At 41.7% G+C, this 23870-nt stretch overlaps 1 protein-coding gene across 6 annotated transcripts; it reads left to right on the forward strand.

Moving 5' to 3' along the window:
- The first annotated feature begins 623 nt into the window (after nucleotides 1-623).
- Nucleotides 624-21897, forward strand: suds3 (SDS3 homolog, SIN3A corepressor complex component). Of its 6 annotated transcripts, none has more exons than XR_008759199.1 (12): nucleotides 624-847; nucleotides 7557-7626; nucleotides 7923-7978; nucleotides 8762-8833; nucleotides 9035-9054; nucleotides 9180-9336; nucleotides 9805-9900; nucleotides 10129-10215; nucleotides 10449-10554; nucleotides 14525-14692; nucleotides 15091-15131; nucleotides 15230-15277. XR_008759199.1 is itself a non-coding variant. In XM_055920377.1 (11 exons), exons 1-11 carry the CDS (start codon nucleotides 736-738, stop codon nucleotides 17138-17140), a joined length of 960 nt encoding a protein of 319 aa, XP_055776352.1. In that variant the 5' UTR covers nucleotides 624-735; the 3' UTR covers nucleotides 17141-21897. The 6 variants fall into 6 exon arrangements, 3 of the variants coding, with proteins under 3 accessions (XP_055776352.1, XP_055776354.1, XP_055776353.1); XR_008759200.1 differs by having other exon boundaries at nucleotides 14525-14730; nucleotides 15230-15259; XR_008759198.1 differs by having other exon boundaries at nucleotides 14525-15131; nucleotides 15230-15288.
- The last annotated feature ends 1973 nt before the right edge of the window (nucleotides 21898-23870 follow it).

Below are 23870 nucleotides of genomic sequence, written 5' to 3' on the forward strand. Positions count from 1 at the left end.
GGGTGAAGGAGGTCGAAGTAGCAAGAATCCGGGCTTTCCACCAGGTCTCCTATACAGAGGCAGACAAATGGCAGAAGGAGCAAGTGCAAATGAGTAAGAAATGGCAATGGATGCCCAGCAGCCTGCAGAAAGTGTTGTTCATCAGTTGAGGGATCCTGAAGTGCTGAAAGTTTAGAAGGTGGATTTTGTTGTGTTTATTGTGCAGGTGATACATTGTACAAGTCAAACAAAAATGCTTTTGGATCTCCAGGACTTTACGGCTGAAACAATGCGTTATGTTTTCGTTTTTTCCCCCTGTGTTTTCTGCGTTAAAGTTCCCCAGTTTTCACCCCACACAGTAGGTGGCGGCATGCACCTCTAAATACTATAGAAGAAGAATCATCACAACAACAACAACAACAACAACAAAACCTCGAAAATCGTGGCGCTCTGCACGAGGACTGACCTCGTAAATGCCTACTTAGACAACACACATCAGGTGCAGTTATAAGGAAAACGGCTATTTAACCTATACGTGATTCAATTAGTACATGTTTTATTCACAACGGTGTGATAAAATCACCCCCCAAAAATATATATTTAGTTTTGTGAATTTGGGATTTTGGTCAGGCGCGTTGGCGGCCATCTCCCATATATTGGGGTCTTAACAGACGTAAGCGCTGTTTTGTTCTGTACAGCAATTCAAATCGATTGTTTATCTAACGTTTGTTTACAATTTTACTAGCTAGCCAGCATATGGCTTCCACTTTATTATCACCGATGGTAGATTATTACAATGATGAAGAAGAACTTGATAGTGTGGACGAGGACGATGATCGAAGCTTCAGGGGAATAGACTCGGAAGAAGGTAACGTTAGCTAAACTAACTAGGTTCAGTAACGCATTAGTTAGCTTTAGCTGGCTAACGCGTTCCACTTGTTATATTTACTAAGGAACATTAACGTTAGATTTTTAAAATATTATATTAACATTTTTTTTTTTTTAAATAAACTCATCCCCATTGAACTGTAAGGCAGTACGTTTGAGCTGACGTTAGCTTGGGAAACGATGTCGTAACGATAGCTACAGTACCGTAGTTAACTAACTAACGTTAGCTAACCACACATTATGGAAGATAGCTTTACTTTATTTGTACACTTTTACAAGGTTTTTGAACATTTTCTTTTTGAGACTTCGAGTTTGGGGGTTTGGTCTATTTTCAAAGTGTAATTAAGGCACTTTACAATAATAGTAACAGCTCTGTTAAATTATCCCATTGAACTTTCACAGAGATTAGGCACGGAATTAAACAAGGATGCCCGATTTTTATATTTTAGGGTCACAAGTTATGGCAAATATCAATATGTATAGTTTTAAGGGTATTCAGATACAAGATAAAGAGAGAATATTCACAATTTGCTGACGACACCACATTTTTTTAAAGAACATAATGAAGTCAGGAAAGCTATTGAATGTATTAATGCCTTCTCACATGTATCTGGTTTATCCCTGAATATTAGGAAATGTGAAATATTTGCGTTGAAAAAATGTGACTTAAACTCATTATGTAATATCCTTGAAAAATATGTGATCACATATCTTCGTATTAAAGTTAGCAACGAGCAGAAAGAAAGGGACAACTTACATTTATCTCCTATTGTAGAGAAAATTGTAAAGAGATTTAACTGCTGGTTATTAAGAGATCTTTCTTTATCTGGACGTGTACTTTTGTCAAAATCTGAAGGTCTGTCAAGGTTGGTGTATACCTCCTTTGCCTTGGATGTTCCTCTGTCAGTAACTAAAATGGTTGATACTAAATTATTTTACTTCATATGGTGGACTAAACCTCATTATTTAAGAAAAGCGGTAATATGTAGAACCCAAAGTGAGGGAGTGAGGAATGCTCTGGATTTTAAAACCTATAATCTAAGTTAAAATGGATACAAAACTATTTAAGAAATAAGGATTGCATTTGGAATATAGTCCCAAATGTAATATTCCAACAGATTTGTGGTATAGAATTCTTGCCTAAATGCAACTTTGACGTGGGTAAGATCTCTATTAAGTTTGCTAACTTTCATAAACAAGTACTTCTAACTTGGAACCTCTTGTAAAAACACAAATTTTCCCCACATAGATATACAATCTGGAATAATAAAGACATAAGATGGAAAAACAAAGACTTGTTTTTGTATAACTGGTTGGACAACAGCATTATCTGGGTTAAACAATGATTGAATAATGATGGACAACTATATGATTATCCAGAATTCATGAGAACACACAAATCCTGAGGAGTTTCAAATAGTTGTTAGAGCTCTCCCTAAAGGTGCTCTTTTATGAGAATATAACAGTACTCCAAGTGCTACTGTTGAGGATTTTGTAGCCTCAGTACGGCTAGAAGGAATTGACATTTTAAACTATAAATGTAATAACGTGTATAAAAGAAAACTCTCAAGATGTTACTATTCCCTCTGTTAGAATATACTGGAATGCAGCCCTAGGACAAGTGAATTGGAACAAATTCTTGTTTTCTGGGAAATACTGTATCTTAAAAGGTGAAATAAGTATCATACAAACTAATTCAAAGAATCTACCCTGTAAAGACCTTTATTATACAGTTTCAAAATAGCCATTGATAACGTGTACCATTTATTTTGGGATTGTTCTTATGTCAGAAGATTTTGGTTTGAGTTAAAATATTTTATTTTAAAAGAAACTACCGTAGCTACTATTAATGTTCATTTGAAAGACTCTGATATTATGTTTTAATTTGATCCAAATTATATGGACCCTGATTTAACTTTTAATTGTTCAGTTTATTTTTCATGGCAGATAATTTCTCCATGAAATGGGCGGAGAACAAACTCCTCTTCACATTTGTCTAAGAACATTTCAAAATGACATTTAAATTCTATCAGTAAGTGTAAAAAACAAAAAGCAATTCCTATCATAAACCTTTTTGACAAATTGAAAATGTATCTCGATATGTAACACCCCTGTCTATTAGGTTTATGTACTCTTGTTTGTATATTTCTGTGATTGTACTTGTTTTTCTACTTAATAGAAAAAATATGAAACAAAAAAAGATGACTGGCCAGCTTAATCAACAACAACACAGTAGTGATGGGCATTCAGGCTCTTTTGGCTCCCAAACGGCTCTTTAAAAAAATGTTTTGTATTTTTTTCCCAAGTCAAATAGATTGACTATAATTGGTGTTAAAACAATTCTAATTAAATATAATCATATTCTACCTTAACCAATCTATTTAATAATGCATTGGTTTGTTATGAAAAAGAATGCTACTAAACATTTGCATTTAAAATATAACTTTTTTAATGTATGTAAACAAAGTGGATATAAATCTAACCATTCAAAATGAATACAATCTGAACATAATAATAGAATATTGCACCATATCAAAGAAAAATAAATAATGTGCAAAACTGCAGCATCCCACTTAAAACATTAAACTGGTCCCTCTTTTCTCTCTCTTCTTTAGTACCATGTTATAACCAGCAGCACACAGCAATGCTGACCACATTTTGCTTTTATGAGAGATTTGCATTCAGAAATGCAAGCTGCCTCACTTGAGGGGCTGATGCGGTTTCTTCTTAGTAATTATTTGTCCCGTTTTTGAGAAGACCCTCTCAGAGGGAACAGATGTGGTCACTATGCAGTCTCCCTGTCATGACCTTATTAGTAAGCCGTGGGTAGACAGAGGCCTTGTTCTTCCACCAGTTCAGAGGATCTGCAGACCTTCGGAGGTGCTCCTCCAAATAGGATCGGACCTCCATTATGGCATCTGCTGAGGGATTCCTTCATGCTGTATCCCCAGTTGCTCTCTCGTCAAACAGCATCCAAACAGCAGACGTTTGTGGCACTACTTCTGGTGCTTCTGCTCCATCTGATCCCTCTTCTTCCTGTTGCCCTGGTGCCTGAGCCAACTGACTGCTGGGGCAGTCCCTCCCTGCTGCTGAGGTTATTCTTGGAAGAGCCTCCTCAATCGCTCTGGCATCACTGAAGGCTACCTTCTTAAACCTGGGGTCAAGTGCAGCGGTTTCTGATAGCACGTGATTATATTCCATTCTGTGGAACTTTCTGTCCATTGATGAACATAAGGTGTCCATCAACTCTGTTGCATGTCCTGTGGTTACATTTGCTTCTCTCTAGCTGCTGGCTGTGATTCGCTGCAGACCCTTACACGGGAGTATCATTTTTTGAGACTGTCGCATAGCTGAAAAGAGAGAACATGAACCTATTAGTTCAGGTGCATGTTTTGTCTACTGATACTACATTCTCATCTACTGCTCATATACATATATAATACTGGATTAAATAATGTAGTAATAATTGCTTACTGTACCTCTCCACAGTGACCTGCTCAAAAGGTTCCAGGCATCTGCACACCTCCTCCACTACCTCCCATTCCTCTTGGGTCAGAGCATCAACGGGTGCATTGACAATGGCCAGGGTAGAGATGATGGCATCCTTTGACTCAAGAAACCACTTAAACATATACAATTGTTGAATTCCACCTTGTAGTGCAGTCTTGTTTAGGCCTCAGCTCAGGTATCCCCATCTGGCGTTGTGTAGACTTTAGTTTTTCAGCACCTACTGTACTCCTGTGGAAGTATTCCAGAGCTGCTTTCACTTTGTCCACAGTGGGCTTCATCACCTTCAGAGCATCTCTTACAATCAGGTTGATTGTGTGGGCAAGACATGGATGATGGGTCCATTTAAATTTTTATGGCTTTGGTTATGTTAGCTGCATTGTCGCTAACACAACAGACTACTTTTTCATCTACTTTCCATTCTCTGGCCACTCTCAACTCTCTGCCAAGTTTTCTGAGGTGTCTGTCGCTGAACTCAAAGCAGTCCAGAAGACAGCTAGACATCGAAAAATCTTCACTGAAGTGACATGTAACCGACATGTAATAAGTGGTTACCCTTGATGTCCAGCAGTCAGTGGTAAGGCAAACTGCAGTAACTTTTTGGACTCCTTCCCGTACTGAAGCCTGTGTGCTCTCGTACAGTTGTGGAATAAGTGATTTTGAAACGGTTTCCTGCTTAGAAATTATAGCAATAGTCTATATCCAATGTACACAATTACAAAACCTCGGTCCTCCACGATCGAAAATGGTTGGAAATCGGTGGCAATCATTTTAGCCAATGCATTATCAATTTGGCTTTGTTTTTCTACAGACAGACGTTTGCCATAAACTGGTCCATAGAAGACTGCGTTACTGTGGGTTGCGGAGTAGGCCTACTTGACTGAGTGGATACATCCACGTGTGGAGGTGCTGGCTCCACCACTATCACTAGCATGCTCGCTAGTTTCTCGAAGCTCCGCTAGTTAGCTTCACAGTTGGGTGCACAGTTCGCATATGCCGGTGTAGGTTGTGCGTAGAACTGGATTTATATGAGATTTTGTTTTGTCAAATTATACACTGCTCTAACATTGTCTACATTATTAAAATGCATCCAAATGCTACTGTGCTTCCGACTCATTTTCACAGCTGTCCTTCCTCTCTCCTCGGCTGCTAAGTGTGTGACTGACTGAGTGAGTTGGCTCGGCCCTTCCTTACGCATCTTTGGTTCATTGGTTGACACTGTGTATGATTTGACAGGAACAACAGGTGATGCTGTTAGTCTGAGCAGACGGTCAGAACGGATGTGTGTGCGTTTGAGCATTTAGGCCTATTTTATTTTTTCGTTCTTTGAATTTGTTAATTATATTCATTAAAATCTTTTTGATTATTCATATCTTCATTTGTTTATATTTGTATAAATAGATTCTGCTCTTCTGATATGCGAGACGGCTCCCAACGTTCACCTACCAGAGCCGGCTCTAGAGCTGACTCGTTCGCGAACGACCCATCACTACAACACAGGCTTCCGATTCGTGGGGGATCTGGCACCACGACTAGTGAACCAGAATCAGGCAGGATTTACAGGGGACGTTGAATATGGCGATTCTCCTGTTAAACGCCATATTCTGGTTCACACGAAGAGTAACGTTAGTAGCAGCTGGCAAGAAAGCTACCTGTCAGGGGGAGGAGTTGATGTATTTTTCAACTTTCATGGTTTGCATCCAAGCCTGGTCTTCTAACGAGTTAACGTTACAGCAAACCGTGTTCTGGTCTGGTGGTGGACAGATTGCTTAAGTTAACGCAGAAAGCGTTCATCTTGTTACCCACGTGCACGGGAGTCTCAATTCTGCCATCTGGCTCATTTAATGTTAAAATATTAGCAGTAAAGTTAGGAACAAGTCAGGTCAGGCAGTAATTCTCAGTAACGTTAGAACATTTGACATGTGGCAAGAAACGCCGGCTTTACCACCTATGATTTATTTGATTGGCCTGTTCTGACACGTTCTTGGTGTGAAGTATATGAAACGTGTTTTATTTTTGTAATTATCCTTGCATGTCGATGAAGGTGGTTGGATAGTTAGATTTTGAGGCCCAGCCAAGCTCATTCAAATTTTCAGCAATGACGCTAGCCAACAATGTTAACTGACTTTGATGATAGTTGTAAGGTCATCCATTTTAAACTGTCCAGCTAGTGTAATTTTGTCGACTAGTAGATATCTAGCTAACGTTACAGTACAATCCGCTGACAGGTAACCTGGCATAACCTTTGCGCTGGCAAGCTCAGTAGCTAGGCAACCAACGTTAGCAAGTTGACTACCGAGCTAGTCAGGGTAGTTATGTAGGTAATGTCACGTAACGTTCGGCAAAACATAGGTCAAGCTCACGAGATTGAATCTAAGAAACTCGATTAATTAGCTAGCTATCCAAGTCTTCTGAGTGAGTCGTTGCTAAGCTAGTTAACGTTAGCTTGCCACATCACACCGCACGCCTGGAACTTAGTCTCCCAGCTACGCAATAGCAACTGTGCTAGCAAGTCAACATGCGGCAAACGTTCGGCACTCAAGGTAAACAGTTCGCTATTGAGAATTAGTTGGATGGTCAAATGAGAAACTACTAATTACACGAGTCGATAGCTTTCTGCCGTGGTACATTTCTTTCTGCGACGTTTCAACGAGAAGTTGTTGATACAAACGAGCCAGCCTGTTCGCCGAATGTCGAGCGTGCTAGTTTACCACTTTGCTTGTGACGGTAGTAGCCTGCTAAGTCAGTTAGGTAGCAAACTACCTAGTTTATCCTATGACATAAACTAACTTAGCTACCCAAGCTATATTTAAATGCATCAGTGGGGGGGAAACCTGTGCTTTATCAGCCTCCGCACCTCGTTTTTCTGTGTTTTGTTATATGTTTATGTAAGTTTAAACAAATGGCTGGTAACCGAGTCATGGGTGAAGCAAATAATGGTAACTTTACTGAGTGCAAATGCTTTTACTCGTCTAACGTTACTACGATTTCCTGTCTTTTTATGGAGGAACGCATGTCCTAAAAGTATTGATATCATTGATTTGGGAATGGGGTTGACCAACGTGTTCTGAAAATGTAGTCTTGGCATGCCATATGATGTTGACTAATTTGGTACCTTAGACCTAAGGTGTATAGCTAGTATACTTTAATAACTGACATAAGGCTTTTTTGCCCCTTTTCAGACACTGAAGACGCCAGTGAAACTGACTTAGCGAAACACAACAAGGATGACTATGTGGAAATTAAAGAACAGTGAGTTTTCCCCAAAATGCATGGTTACGCTGGATAGATTAATCAGGGCTCTCCAACCCTGTTCCTGGAGCGCTACCGTCCTTCACTCCAACTCTAATGTAGCGCACTTGATTCTAATAATTCGCTTGTTGAAAAGCTGAATCAGGTTAGTTACAACTGGGGTAGGAGCGAAAACCTACAGGAGGTAGCTGTACAGGAACGGACCAAATGGGATGTTCAAAATGTAGCCCAATCTTGAAGGACTAAATGTACAGATACAGTAGTTGGTTGTGATAATCATGTTTGTTTTGTTGCAGGATGTACCAAGACAAGTTGGCATCGTTGAAAATGCAGTTGACGCAGCTCCAAGAAGGTAATATCACTGTTTCTAATTATCCTCACTGCATTTATTTTATTATATTTTTTATTTAACTAGGCAAGTCTGTTAAGAACAAGTTCTTATTTACAATGACGCCCTACCTCTGCCAAACCTGGAAGACGCTGGGCCGATTGTGCGCCACTTTATGGGACTCCCAATCACGGCCGGTTGTGATACAGCCTGGAATCGAACCAGGGTCTGTAGTGAAGCCTCTACCACTGAGATGCAGTGCCTTAGACCGCTGCCTTTCTCGGGAGCCCTTTAATTTATGAATTCAACCCACTCACTGGCCTTGTGGTTAGTGTCCGCCCTGAGATTGGAAGGTTGGGAGTTTGAGTCCCAGCTGAGTCATAACCAAGACTGTAAAAATGGGACCCGATGCATCTCTTCTTGGCACTCAGCATCAAGGGGAGAGATTGGCGGCAAAGCCCTGTGATAGACTAGTATCCTGTCCATGGGGTATATTTGTACATCAAGCTGCCTCACGCTACAGAAATAGGCTCCTGCTCCTATGAGCTGTTCTGTCTCACGCAAGCTAAAGCATGTGCAAGGCTACTTTATTTATTAATTTGGCCTATCCTATAATCTATTAATCATCCTTACTGTAATAACAATATTTGATTAGCAATGTCATAAATCCCTCAACATGCTGAAGTAGGAGCGTAGCAGACCTTTATCATTTTACACAACTGTTACGATGACACCTCAGAGGTAGTGTTGTTCCTTGCAAAAATTGGTTGAATATGGACGTTACATGCTGTTTTCTCATCCCTGCAGGAACACTTCAGGAGTACCAGAAGAGACTGAAGAAGCTGGACCAGCAATATAAAGAGAGACTTCGCAATGCTGGTAAGATCACTGTGCACTGATTTTGAACTAGATGGGTGTTTCAGTAGTTGTTTTCCACGTGTAGAGACCATGTTCTTTATCATTTGATCTTGTACTCACCCAAGGATGTGCAGGTTTTGTGACAAGTCAATGTGGCAGACAGGGAGTAACTGACGCTTCAGTCAACATGAGCGTTACTGTTGTGTTGTCTGTTTCCTACAGATCTCTTCCTCCAACTCGAGGTAAGACATGTTTGATATTATTACTTAACATTGTAATTCCATTGAATAATTAGCTTGCCATGATGTCCTTTTGACACAGTGAACATCCCCGGGCCTCTCCGCCTCTCCTTTTCTGTCTTTCACAGACGGAACAGGTGGAGAGGAACCACATCAAAGAGAAAAAAGCGGCGGTGAAGGAGTTTGACGATAAGAAGGTTGAGCTGAAGGAAAATTTAATTGCTGAGCTTGAGGAGAAAAAGAAGATGATAGAGAATGAGAAATTAACAATGGAGTTGACCGGCGGTAGGAGAATCACTGAAAAAGATAAAGATAACAGAGAAATCCCCCCCCCCCCCCCCCCCCCTCATGTGGGGATTAAAAAGAATGAGTGAAAGAGAAAAAAACTTGAGGAAGAAGACTGTAGGCTAATTTATTTCTGTTCATGCAGTGGAAGTGTTTTAGAGATGAGAGGGAAAGCTTTTAAGCCCATCTCAGATCTCACAGCCTTGGTATTAACATGGGTGCCAGTTAAATTGGCCTAGTCTTAGATGCATTGTGTTCGCTTACTCAAAATTAGCATATTTCATGCTAATCACTCAGCTGATGATCTTGTTGCTGTGCAGTAATGTTATTAAAACCTGTAAGGTCATGTAACTTTACGTACTGAGAATACATTACATATAGTTATCAATATACTGATATACATTTAATCTGTTTTAGTTATTTCTTTGAGTGTCAGCTGCAGTGAGCTCATGCTTTGTTTCCCTCTAGATTCTATGGAGGTGAAACCCATCATGACCCGGAAGTTGAGGAGGAGGCCCAACGATCCAGTCCCCATTCCAGACAAACGGAGGAAACCTGCACCTGATATCCTTTACAACTCTCTGCTTGTTTATATAAGGGTTGACCCGAGCTATGCACTGTGCAGAATCCATCTGTCTTCAATAACAATCTGTTTTTTACTGATTTTTAGTTACAGTACACTTCCCATTTCTAATTTGCACAGATGTTATAACAGATATTGTTATTTACAGAAATATTATTTGGAGTATCTGGGTACAAATTATGATATGAGTTGTCCTTAACTAGGCACACCTCAGTTAAACTATTTACTAACAGACGAACAGATAATGGAAGATCTGCGAACACTGAACAAGCAGCTGAAGTCCCCCAAGCGCCCAGGTTTTACTACTCTTATGATTGTTTCAGTTAGTCTAAAGACCTATTCAGCTAAAATGAGAAAAAAATACATCAAGTTATTAAAGGATTTTAGTTCAGAAAATATTATATTCATTTTAGATACCATTGTTAAATATAAAAACCTGCCCAGGCCGCGTTATAGTAAGTTAACTACTTACATTGAAATGACTAGACAGATTTTTTGTTTTGTTCTCATGCCATGTTTTCTCCCCCAGTGTCTCCGTCTTCTCCAGACCATATGCCCACCACTCCAGTAGAGGCCCCTTCACAGCGCTATGAAGCCCGCATCGAAGAAGGAAAGCTCTACTATGACAAGAGATGGTACATACAGTGCATTTGGAAATTATTCAGACCCCTTGACTTTTTCCACATTTTGTTACGTTACAGCCTTATTTTAAAATGGATTAAGCCCCCCCAATCTACACACAATACCCCATAATGACAAAGCAAAAACAGATCTCTCCAGAGATGTCTGATCCGGTTCAAGTTTGCTCTCTGGTTCGGCCACTCAAGGACCTTCAGACTTGTCCAGAAGCCACTTCTGTGTTATCTTGGCTGTGTGCTTAGGGTTGTTGTCCTGTTGAAAAGTGAACCTCCCCCCCCAGTCTGAGGTCCTGAGTGCTCTGGAGCAGGTTTTCATCAAGGATCTCTCTGCTCTGTTCATCTTTCCCTCGATCCTGACTAGTCTCCCAGTCCCTGCTGCTGAAAAACATCCCCACAGCATGATGCTGCCTCCACCATGCTTCACCGTAGTGATGGTGCCAGGTTTCCGCCAGACGTGACGTTTGGCATTACGGCCAAAGAGTTTAATCTTGGTTTCATCAGACCAGAGAATCTTGTTTCTCATGGTCTGAGGCCTTTAGGTGTCTTTTGGCAAACTAAGCGGCTGTCATTTGCCTTTTACTGAGGAGTGGCTGCCGTCTGGCCACTCTACCATAAATGCCGGATTAGTGGAGTGCTGCGGAGATGGTTGTCCTTCTGGAAGGTTCTCCCATCTCCACAGAGGAACTCTGGAGCTCTGTCACAGTGACCATCGTGTTCTTGGTCACCTCCATGACCAAGACCCTTTTCTTCCGATTGCTTAGTTTGGTTGGGCGGCCAGCTCTAGCAAGAGCCTAGGTGGTTCCACATTTCTTCCATCTAGGAATGATGGAGGCCACGGTGTTCTTGAGGACCTTCATTGCTGCAGAAATTTTTTGGTGCCCTTCCCCAGATCTGTGCCTTGACACAATCCTGTCTCGGCGCTCTAAGTACAATTCCTTCAACCTCATGGCTTGGTCTTTGCTCTGACAACTGTGGGACAATATGTAGACCGCTATGTGTATTTCCAAATCATGTCCAATCATTTGAATTTACCACAGGTGGACTCTAATCAAGTTGTAGAAACATCTCAAGGATGATCAATGGAACTAGGATGCACCTGAGCTCAATTTTGAGTCTCATGGCAAAGGGTCTAAATAGTAAAGGTATTTATTTTTTTATATTTAATACATTTGCTAAAAATAAAAAAACGTGTTTTGTCTTTGTCATTATGGGGTATTGTGTGTAGATTGATGAGGGAATGAAATGTCTTCAATCAATTTTAGAATAAGGCTGTAACATCAGAAAATTTGGAAAATGTGAAGGGCTCTGAATACTTTCTGAATGCACTGTACATACATACTCTATAACTTCTATTAATAGCCCAGTAGTTTTTTCACTTTTTTCAATCACTGAACACAACAGCGGTTATTAGAGACAGGCTTCTATTTTAGCCAGGCATCTATTTCCTTAATGCACACAGCTTTTGCTTAAAACAATTTAGAAACTCAATACTACCACACTGTTTATTGTGACAGTATAAACATTGTAATAACAAATCCATCAAAATCAGACTTGGCTGCCTATCATGCACCCCTGATTTGAGCTTCAGCACCATTCTCACGCCATGTAATTGCAGTGAAATGTATGCCAGATGCCCGGCTATTTATTTTTTAAAATATATTTTTTATTTAACTAGGCAAGTCGGTTAAGAACAAATTCTTATTTACAAAGACTTCCTAGCAACAGTGGGTTAACTGCCTTGTTCAGGGGCAGAACGACAGATTTTTACCTTGTCAGTTCGGGGATTCGATCTAGCAACCTTTCGGTTACTGGTCCAACAATCTAACCACTAGGCTACCTGCCGCCCCTATTAAAAGGGACCAGCGGCTATCTGAGACTGCTTTTAATTTAATGTAAATGCATGCGAAGCTTGCTCGATCACAACGGCCTCTGTTTATCTTCACTTTAATTTGTTTTATTAGACTATTTTAAAAACAGAAGAAAAAGGGAATTTTCATTTAGGTTGATGAAGTCAAACTTAGTTCCACTGTGGTCCTTTTTATTGACAGCTGTTGTGGTTTAACACGGTTTAAAAAACAAAAAAATAGGGCAAAACGTGATTTACTAAACTGGTATATTATTATAGAATATTGAGTTTTTAGTCCATGATGCAGTTGACTTTTATTAGCCACTAGATGGCCACACACCCGTATAAATACTATGCAACAGGAACTGTAGCCCTTACTGGTTGTGTTTCTGGCATGTCTGCAAAGGTTTTTCAAACAAGATCTTAACTACAAAATACTTAAGATGCATTATCTGCCCTCTGGTCAGTAGAGAATGCTTATGTCTTACTATCAATGAATGGTGGGAATGTTGGTCATCTGCCACCATGGATTTACATTTCACTATCATGGGGCTAGAACATGGCTTTGGCCATTCTGACAGAAACGACTGAATGTTGGCTTTACTTGGATAATCTGTTCTCTTAGGCCCCTTGGGTAGAGAGGGAGAGTCTAGCGCTCCCTGCATAGGACATCAAACGTCAATGAATAATTCCTTTTGAAGTGTGGAAATTTAAAATGTGTTCCTTTTCCATGACTCATGTAGCCTCTGATACATTTTGAAATGAGAGAGGGCTCAGGTGATGGACCACTAAGTAGTGCTGGCTGCTATCAGTTTCACTCTGTTGTTAACCGTGAAACTATATGGCTTTGGTGAGGGTACTGGATATACCACGTCCATGGGGAAATGTACTATCCACATCTACTCCTTTCAAAGTGATTACTGTCTGTTTAGTCTGTTCCACCTGCTACTGCTCTTACCTCAGGATGACTCTCCCCAGACAGAGTATATGATAATCCAAGATTACCTGGCTGGCTGTCATACGGGAGAAGCAGATTCTGTTAGATTGCCTTTAAAATTACATTAAATAGATAGTGTGTGTGTGTGCAGTACTAGTCAAAAGTTTGGACACCTACTCATTCCAGGGTTTTTCTTTATTGTTACTATTTTCTACATTGTAGAATAATAGTGAAGACATCAAAACTATGAAATAACACATGGAATAAAGTAGTAACCAAGAAAGTGTTAAACAAATCAAAATATATTTGAGATTCTTCAAAGTAGCCACTGTTTGCCTTGACAGCTTTGCACACACTTGGAATTCTCAACCAACTTCATGAGGTAGTCACCTAGAATGCATTTCATTCAACAGGTGTGCCTTAAGTTAATTTGTGGAATTTGTTTACTTAGTGTGTTTGAGCCAATCAATTGTGTTGTGACAGCCCTGTTTGGTAAAAGACTTAAGTCCGTATTTGGGCAAGAACAGCTTAAATAAGAAAAACGAAACGACAGTCCGTTACTTTAAGACATGGTCAGTCAATCTGAAAAATTTCAACTTTTTAAAGTTTCTTCAAGTGCAGTTGCAAAAACCAAGTGCTGTGATAAACTGGCTCTCGTGAGGACCGCCACAGGAAAGGAAGACCCAGCGTTAACTCTGCTGCAGAGGATATGTCCATTAGTTACCAGCCTCAGAAATTGCAGCTCAAATAAGTGTGTCAGAGTTCAATTAACAGACACATCTCAACTGTTCAGTGGAGACTGAATGAATCAGGCCTTCATGGTTGAGTTGCTGCAAAGAAACCACTACTAAAGGTCACCAATAAGAAGAGACTTGCTTGGGCCAAGAAACACGAGAAATGGACATTAGACCGGTGGAAAGCTGTCCTTTGGTCTGAGTCCAAATTTGACATTTTTGGTTCCAACTACTGTGTTATTGTGAGAAGCAGAGTAGGTGAGCGGATGATCTCCACATGTGTGGTTCCCACCGTGAAGCATGGCGGAGGTCTGATGGTGCTTTGCTGGCGACACTGATTTATTTAGAATTCAAGGCACACTTAACCAGCATAGCTACCACAGCATTCTGTAGCTATACGCCATCCCATCTGGTTTGTGCTTAGTACCACTATCATTTGTTTTTCAACAGGACAATGACCCAACACACCTCCAAGCTGTGTAAGGGATATTTGCCCAAGAAGGAGTGATGGAGGGCAGCATCAGATGACATGGCCTCCACAATCACCCGACCTCAGCCCAATTGAGATGAGTAGGACCGCGAAGTGGCGGAAAAGCAGCCAACAAGCGCTCAGCATATGTGGGTACTCCTTCAAGACTGTTGGAAAAGCATTCCAGGTGAAGCTGGTTGTGAGAATGCCAAGTGTGCAAAGCTGTCATTAAGGCAAAGGGTGGTTACTTTGAAGAATATTTAATAAACCAAAATATATTTTATATTTAACACTTTTCTGGTTACTACATGATTCCATATGTTTTGATGACGTCACTATTATTCTATAATGTAGAAAATAGTAATAATAAAGGAAAAACCCTTGAATGAGTAGGTGTGCAAACCTTTGACTGGTACTGTATGACATTCTTACCTGAATGGACTGATCCCTGCTCTTACCCCCTCACTCAATGTCAGTCGATTAAACATTAGAGGAACTACATTTAAATATTTTGCCGTTTTAATTTAAATATCCGTGTTTTTTTAAGGACACTGCTTAGAAATGTCTGAAATGGCTACTGACGACAAGGTAAGATAATGATCATACATTCATTTCCAGCATGAGAAGTGCTTAATTGCTAATGTTTTTTGTCTCATGTAGTTTTGTTCTTGTCTTGACCCTGTCAGGTACCATAAGGGCCAAGCCATCTACCTGGAGTCCAAAGAGAATACCAAGATCAGCTGTGTCATCAGCTCTGTGGGAACAAACGAGGTGGGTGTCAGACCCTTATCGCCACTAGCCTGGTCTAAGATATTTGTGCTGTCTTTAGTCATTGCATACTACACTGAACAAAAATATAAACGCAACATGTAAAGTGTTAGTCCCATGTTTTATGAGCTGAAATAAAAGATCCCAGAAATGTTCCATACTCACTAAAAGCTTATTTCTCTCAAACTTTGTTTAAAAATTTGTTAACATCTCTGTTAGTGAGCATTTCTCATTTGCCAAGATAATCCATCCACATGACAGGTGTGGCATATCAAGAAGCTGATTAAACAGCACAATCATTACAGATGCACCTTTTGCTGGGGACAATGAAAAGCCTCTCTAAAATGTGCAGTTTTGTCACAGAACACAATGGTACAGATGTCTCAACTTTTAAGGGTGTATGCAATTGTCATGCTGACTTCAGGAATGTCCACCAGAGTTGTTGCCAGAGAATGTAATGTTAATTTCTCTACCATAAGCTGCCTCCAATGTCATTTTAGAAAGTTTGGCAGTATGTCCAAACGGCCTCACAACTGTAGACCATTTGTAACCATGTTAGCCCAGGACCTTCACATTTGGCTTCTTCACCTGAAGACATGGTCCAGCCATCCGGACAGCTGATAAAACGGTGGGTTTGCAAAACCAAATAATTTCTGCACGAACCGTCTCAGTGAAGCTCATATGCGTATTCGTCGTCCTCACCAGGGTCTTGACCTAAAATACTTCAGTGGGCAAATGTTCACCTTCGATGGCCACCGGCATGCTGGGGAAGTGTGTTCTTCACGATGAATCCCGGTTCAACTGTACCGGGCAGGTGGCAGACAGCTTGTATGGTGTTGTGTGGGTGAGAGGTTTCCTGATGTCAACAACGTGAACAGAGTGCCCATGGTTATGGTATGTCCAGGCATAAGCTACAGACAATGAACAGAATAGCATTTTATCAATGGCAATTTTAATGCACAGAGATACTGTGACGAGATCCTGAGGCCCATGTGCCATTCATCCTCCGCCATCACCTCATGTTTCAGCATAAAATGTGCGGCCCCATGTCGCAAGGGTCTGTACACAATTCCTGGAAGCTGAAAATGTCCCAGTTCTTCCATGGCCTGAATACTCACCAGACATGTCACCCGTTGAGCATGTTTGGGATGCTCTGGATCGATGTACAACAGCAGTTACCGCCAATATCCAGCAACTAAGCACAGCCATTGAAGAGGAGCGGGACAACATTCCACAGGCCTCGATCAACAGCCTGATCAACTCTATTTGAAGGAGATGTTGCATGAGGCAAGAGCTGGTCACACCAGATTCTGACTGGTTTTTGGATCCACGGCCCTACATTTAAGCTATCTGTGACCCACATGCATATCTGTATTCACAGTCATATGAAATCCATAGATCAGGGCCTAATTTATTTAAATTGACAGATTTTCCCACAGTAAAATCTTTGAAATTGTTTCATGTTGCGTTTTTATTTTTGTTCAGTGTAGTTTGCACGACGGCACAAACTGATCTGGTGCCAGGCTACACGGCTATGCATTTTAGCCGTATGTCTTCTACAGTTTAGGAATCTTAGACTGCATGACTTAAAATGCTGTGGAATGTTAGGAATTGTGACATTTAGATTTTTGCTGCTTTTTCATCCACTGAACTTGTGATTTCCCCCCTACAGATGCTCTTTCTTATTGCCGTAGAGCTAATGATTTATTTGTTCTGTTTTCCCCTCACAGATCTGGGTGAGGAAGACCAGTGACAGCACAAAGATGAGGATCTACCTCGGACAACTGCAGAGAGGAGCGTTTGTCATCCGACGGCGGTCGGCGGCATAGAACACATGCCTCTACTGTTTCTCCACCCATCTCTATAGCATCTTCCTCGTTCTATCCCTTTTTCTAAGTAAAGTATGTGGCTTCCCTCATGTTGATCCCCCGTCCTACTCTGTGCCTGAGGAAGTTTCCTCAATGACTTCCTGATGTTTCAACTAGGGATGCACCGATATAACGTTTTTGCCCAATATCGTTATTTTCCTTGCCAAATAAACCGATACCCGATATAAAAAAAATGTGCTGCCTTTTAAGCATTCTAGTACAGTTAACTATTTAACACGCACATGGGCGCAGTGGTCTAAGGCACTATATCTCAGTGCAAGTGGTGTCACTACAGTCCCTGGTTCGAATCTAGGCTGCATCACATCTGGCAATGATTGGGAGTCCCATAGGGCGGTGCACAATTGACCCAGTGTCTCCGGGGTAGGGCGTCATTGTAAATAAGAATTTGTTCTTAACTGACTTGCCTAGTTAAAGGTTACACACACACACACCTTTACCGCCCTACTCTTCTGCACACACCAAGATAAAGCAAAGCAGTGCGACAAACACAACAGTTACACATAAACGTACAGTCAATAACATGATGATTTTTCTAATGTACAATGTGCATATGTAGAAGAGTAGGGCGGTAAAGGCAATAAATAAGCCATAGAGGCGAAATATTTACAATTTAGCATTAACACGGGAGTGATGGATGTGCAGATTATGAATGTGCAAGTAGAGATACTGGGGTGCAAGAGGGTAAGTAATAATATGGGGATGATGTAGTTGGATGTGCTATTTACAGATTGGCTGTGTACAGGTACAGTGATTGGTAAGCTGCTCTGACAGCTGATGCTTAAAGTTAGAGAGGGAGATATAGGACTCCAGCTTCAGTGATTTTTGCAATTCGTTCCAGTCATTGGCAGCAGAGAACTGGAAGGAAAGCTGGCCAAAGGAGGTGTTGGCTTTGGGAATGACTACTGCAATATACCTGCTAGAGCGTGTGCTACGGGTGGGTGTTGCTGTGGTGACCAGTGAGCTGAGGTAAGGTGGGGCTTTACCTAGCAAAGACTTAGATGACCTGGATCCAGTGGGTTTGGTGACGAATATGTAGTGAGGGCCAGCCAACGAGAGCATACAGGTTGCAGTGGTGGGTGGTGACAAAACAGATTGCACTGTGATAGACGACATCCAATTTGCTGAGTAGAGTGTTGGGGGCTATTTTGTAAATGACAGCACCGAAGTCAAGGAGCGGTAGGATAGTTTTACAAGGGTATTTTTGGCAGCATGAGTGAAGGAGGCTTTGTTGCGAAATAGGAAGCCGATTCAGATTTCATTTTGGATTGGAGATGTTTAATGTGAGTCTGGAAGGAGAGTTTACAGTCTAACCATACACTTAGGTATTTGTAGTTGTCCACATATTCTAAGTCAGAACCGTCCAGAATAGTGATGCTAGTCGGGAGGGAGGGTGCGGGCAGAAATCGGTTGAAGGGCATGCACTTAGTTTTACTAGCTTTTAAAAGCAGTTGGAGTCCACGGAAGGAGTGTTGTATGGCGTTGAAGGTCTTTTGGAGTTTTGTTAGCACAGTGTAAAGAAGGGCCGGATGTATACAGAATGGTGTCGTCTGCGTAGAGGTGGATCAGAGAATCACCAGCAAGAAGAGCGATGACGTTGACATATACAGAGAAAAGAGTCGGCCCGAGAATTGAACCCTGTGGCACCCCCATAGAGACTGCCAGAGGTCCGTGCAACAGGCCCTCCGATTTGACACACTGAACTCTATCTGAGAAGTAGTTGGTGAACCAGGCGAGGCAGTCATTTGAGAAGCCATGGCTATTGAGTCTGCCGATACAAATGCGGTGATTGACAGAGTCGAAAGCCTTGGCCAGGTTGATGAAGACGGCTGCACAGTACTGTCTTTTATCGATGGCGGTTTTAGACCTTTAGCGTGGTTGAGGTGCACCCATGACCAGCTCAGAAACCAGATTGCATAGTGGAGAAGGTACGGTGGGATTCGAAATGGTCGGTGATCTGTTAATTTAACTTGGCTTTCGAAGATTTTAGAAAGGCAGGGCAGGATGTATATAGGTCTATAACAGTTTGGGTCTAGAGTGTCTCCCGATTTTAAAAGGCAGCCTTCCGATCTTTGGTGAACTCAGACGATACGAAAGAGGTTGAATAGGCTAGTAATAGGGGTTGCAACAATTTCGGCTGATAATTTTAGTGTCCAGATTGTCTAGCCCAGCTGATTTGTAGGGATCCAGATTTTGCAGTTCTTTCAGAACATCAGCTGTCTGTATTTGGGTGAAGGAGAAGCAGGGGTTTGGGCAAGTTGCTGCAGGAAGTGCTGAGATGTTGGCCGGGGTTGGGGTAGCCAGTTGGAAAGCATGGCCTGCTGTAGAAAAGTGCTTATTGAAATTCTCGATTATCTTAGATTTTGCTACGGTGACAGTGTTTCCTATCCTCAGTGCAGTGGGCAGCAAGGAGGAGGTGCTCTTATTCTCCATGGACTTTAGTGTCCCAAAACATTTTGGAATTAGTGCTACAGGATGCAAATTTATGTTTGAAAAACCTATCCTTAGCTTTCCTAACTGACTGAGTATATTGGTTCCTGACTATTCCTGACTTCGACGCTAATGCAGAACGCCACAGGATGTTTTTGTGCTGGTCAAGGGCAGTCAAGTCTGGAGTGAACAAGGGCTATATCTGTTCTTAGTTCAAATTGTTTTTGAATGGGGCATGCTTATTTAAGATGGTGAGGAAAGCACTTTTAAAGTGCAACTTGTCATCTTCAACTGATGGGATGAGGTCAATATCCTTCCAGGATACCCGGGTCAAGTCGGTCGTCTAGTGCATTCAAATCAGAGGGTAAGAGGAGCAGATTTCTGGGCACGAAGAATAGATTCAAGGCATAATGTACAGACAAGGGTATGGTAGGATGTGAGTACAGTGTAGATAAACCTAGGCATTGAGTGAGGAAGTGAGAGGTTTTGTCTCTAGAGGCACCATTTAAGCCAGGTGAGGTCACCGCATGTGTTGGGTGTGGAACAAAAGGACTAAATAAGGCATATTGAGCTGGGCTGGAGGCTCTACAGTGAAATAAGACGATCACTAACCAAAATGTCAGTAGACAAGGCATATTGACATTAGGGAGAGGCATGTGTAGCTGAGTGATCATAGGGTCCAGTGAGTAGCCAGGCGAGCTGGAGACATGGCGATTCAGACAGCTAGCAGGCTGGGGCTAGCAGTAGGGCCTGCGGGGGACGTCGCAACGCAAGAGCCTGTAGAAACCCCCTCGGACGGTGTCGTCGGCAGATCAGTCATAATGGATCGGCAGTGCTCCGTGTCGGGAGGTTAGCTCCAGGCTAACTGGTACTTGCTTCGGTACAGAGACGTTAGCCAGGAGTAGCCACTCGGATAGCAGCTAGCTAGCTGTGATAATCCGGTGTAAAGGTTCAGAGCTTGTAGTAGGATTCCGGAGATGTGGCAGAGAAAAGCAGTCCGATATGCTCTGGGTTGATATCGCGATGTGCAGACTGGCAGGAATTTACCGGGCTGAGGCTGGCTTATGTCCAAGCTAACTGACTACTAGCTAGTTAGCTGGCTAGCTACTGATTGGTGTTCCAATTCTAAAGTATAAAAAAATTCAGATCCGTACCACATTTGGTGAGGCAGTTTGCTGGAGAGTATGTTCAGTCTGTAGATGGAAATTGAGATTTAAATATATATATATTTATATGATAACTGGATTTACCCGGTACAAGACAAAAACAGAAGTCCGACAGCTACTCGATCTTGGAACAGATGTTTAGTTGTTGGAAGTGTGTGCTTAGTGTTTTTCTTTTGTTCTGTGTAGCGCTGTATTTTTCGTGGCGTCGTTACGTCATCTACCTACATTATATAGGTATGCACGTCAGCTTTGAAATCGGTTTTGCACATCGTCGTTAAGCTAGACATAGGGCCAATGCCGATGTTGGCATTTTTAGTTAATATTGTCCGATTTCCGATATGCTCACAGATCTATCTTGCATCCCTAGTTGCAACCAATCAGGACCACTTGAAGGGAAGAGCGAGACTGTAACCAAGCATTCTATCCATTTTTATTTTGGGGGGTGATCTTCCAGCACAGGTGGAAACCATTTTACCTAGGTTTTTGTTCTATTGTCATGATTCAAGCCGTGTTACAAATTGCATGTAGGCTTTATGTAGAGCTGAAAGGAATGGATATCCCAGGTATAACACATTTTGTAATATCTCCACCATGCCTGAGAGACTTCTGAATTATTTTCATTTTGCTTACACTATCTACTCCGCTTAGATCTACACATGTGCATAGGGGCTCAAAGCTGATGGATAGGATTTACATTTCTTTCTACACTTAACATATTTCTGTAACAGTTCCCTTGATCTGCTGTTCAGCCAGAATCATGCCATGTTTTCTAAGAGTGAAGCTTGTCTGAACTGCACCATCAATAGGGGGAGGAAATGGACACATTTTCATATTGTCTACTTTTCATCTGGTAAATTGTCTGTTTTATAGTTTTTTTGCTCCTGTTTATATTAACCTTTTTATTGCTTATAAAAAATGAGGTATTGAATTGACTTGAGGTTTTAATTTTGTATCTGTGATATTGACATTTAGATGAGTAATTCACTCGTGGAATAGCTATTGGACTTGGCTGGACTCTATTTGCACATGGGAAGATGAAACGTAATAATTTATATTTGTACATTTTTGTGCGTTCCATTTATTAAAGATGTTATTGCCTTTTGAGTTGACAAATCTACAAACAATACCCAATAATGACGAAGTGAAAAGGTTTTTAGAATTGTTTGTAATTTTATTTTAAAAAAGAAACATACCTTATTTACAGAAGTATTCAGACCCTTTCCTATGAGACAAGAAATTGAGCTCAGGTTCATCCTGTTTCCATTGATCATCCTTGATGTTTCTACATCTTGATTGGATTTACCTGTGGTACATTTAATTGATTTGGAAAGGCACACACTTGTCTATATAAGGTCCCACAGTTGACAGTGCATGTCAGAGCAAATACCAAGACATGAGGTGGAAGGAATTTTCTGTAGAGCTCTGAGACAGGAGTGTGTCGAGGAACAGATCTGGGGAAGGGTACAAAAACATTTCTGCAGCATTGAAGGTCCCAAAGAACTCCTTGGCTTCCATCATTCTTAAATGGAAGATGTCTGGAGCCAGCAAGACTCTTCCTAAGAACTGCCTGCCTGGCTAAACTGAGCAATCGGGGGAGAAGGGCCTTGGTCAGGGAGGTGACCAAGAACCCAATGGTCACTGACAGAGCTCCAGAGTTCATCTGTGGAGGTGGGAGAACCTTCCAGGAGGAAGCCACTTCTCAGTAAAACGCACATGACTCTTTTTGGCCTGAATGCCAAGCGTCACGTCTTGCGTAAATCTGGCACCATCCCTATGTTAAAGTATGGTGGTGGCAGCATCATGCTGTGGGGATGTTTTTCAGTGGCAGGCACTAGGAGACTAGTCAGGATTGAGGCAAAGATGAACGGAGCACAGTACAGAGCAATCCTTGATGAAAAACTGCTCCAGAGCGCTCCGGACCTCAGATTGGAGTGAAGGTTCACCTTCCAACAGGAAGACATCCCTAAGCACACAGCCAAGACAACGCAAGAGGGGCTTCAAGACAAGTCTTTGAATATCCTTGAGTGGCCAAGCCAGAGCCCGGGCTTGAACCCGATCGAACATCTCTGGAGAGACCTGAAAATAGCTGTGCAGCGATGCTCCCCATCCAACTTGACAGAGTATGAGATGATCTTCAGAGAAGAATGGGAGAAACTCCTCATACAGGTCTGCCAAGCTTGTAGTGTCAAACTCGAGGCTGTACTCGCTGCCGAAGTTCCTTCAACAAAGTACTGAGTTAAGGGTCTGAATAGTTACAGTACCAGTCAAAAGTTTGACATCTCATTTAAAGGGTTTTTCTTAATTTTTTACTATTTTCCACATTGAAGAATAATAGTGAAGATATAAACTATGAAATAACCCAAATGGAATCATGTGTTAAACCAAAAAAGTGTTAAGCACATCAAAATACACTGCTCAAAAAAATAAAGGGAACACTTAAACAACACAATGTAACTCCAAGTCAATCACACTTCTATGAAATCAAACTGTCCACTTAGGAAGCAACACTGATTGACAATAAATTTCACATGCTGTTGTGCAAATGGAATAGACAAAAGGTGGAAATTATAGGCAATTAGCAAGACACCCCCAAAAAAGGAGTGATTCTGCAGGTGGTGACCGCAGACCACTTCTCTTCCTATGCTTCCTGGCTGATGTTTTGGTCACTTTTGAATGCTGGCGGTGCTCTCACTCTAGTGGTAGCATGAGACGGAGTCTACAACCCACACAAGTGGCTCAGGTAGTACAGTTCATCCAGGATGGCACATCAATAGGAGCTGTGGCAAAAAGGTTTGCTGTGTCTGTCAGCGTAGTGTCCAGAGCATGGAGGCGCTACCAGGAGACAGGCCAGTACATCAGGAGACGTGGAGGAGGCCGTAGGAGGGCAACAACCCAGCAGCAGGACCGCTACCTCTGCCTTTGTGCAAGGAGGTGCACTGCCAGAGCCCTGCAAAATGACCTCCAGCAGGCCACAAATGTGCATGTGTCAGCATATGGTCTCACAAGGGGTCTGAGGATCTCATCTCGGTACCTATTGGCAGTCAGCTACCTCTGGCGAGCACATGGAGGGCTGTGCG

The sequence above is a fragment of the Salvelinus fontinalis genome, chromosome 4 (genome assembly GCF_029448725.1).
Source record: "Salvelinus fontinalis isolate EN_2023a chromosome 4, ASM2944872v1, whole genome shotgun sequence".
NCBI lineage: Eukaryota > Metazoa > Chordata > Actinopteri > Salmoniformes > Salmonidae > Salvelinus > Salvelinus fontinalis.

Coding starts and splice junctions, on each gene's coding strand:
- suds3 (XM_055920377.1), top strand. CDS start 736: ATGGCTTCCACTTTATTATCACCGATGGTAGATTATTACAATGATGAA. Junction 848..7,556: donor GGGAATAGACTCGGAAGAAG/GTAACGTTAGCT, acceptor GCCCCTTTTCAG/ACACTGAAGACGCCAGTGAA. Junction 8,834..9,034: donor AGAGAGACTTCGCAATGCTG/GTAAGATCACTG, acceptor TGTTTCCTACAG/ATCTCTTCCTCCAACTCGAG.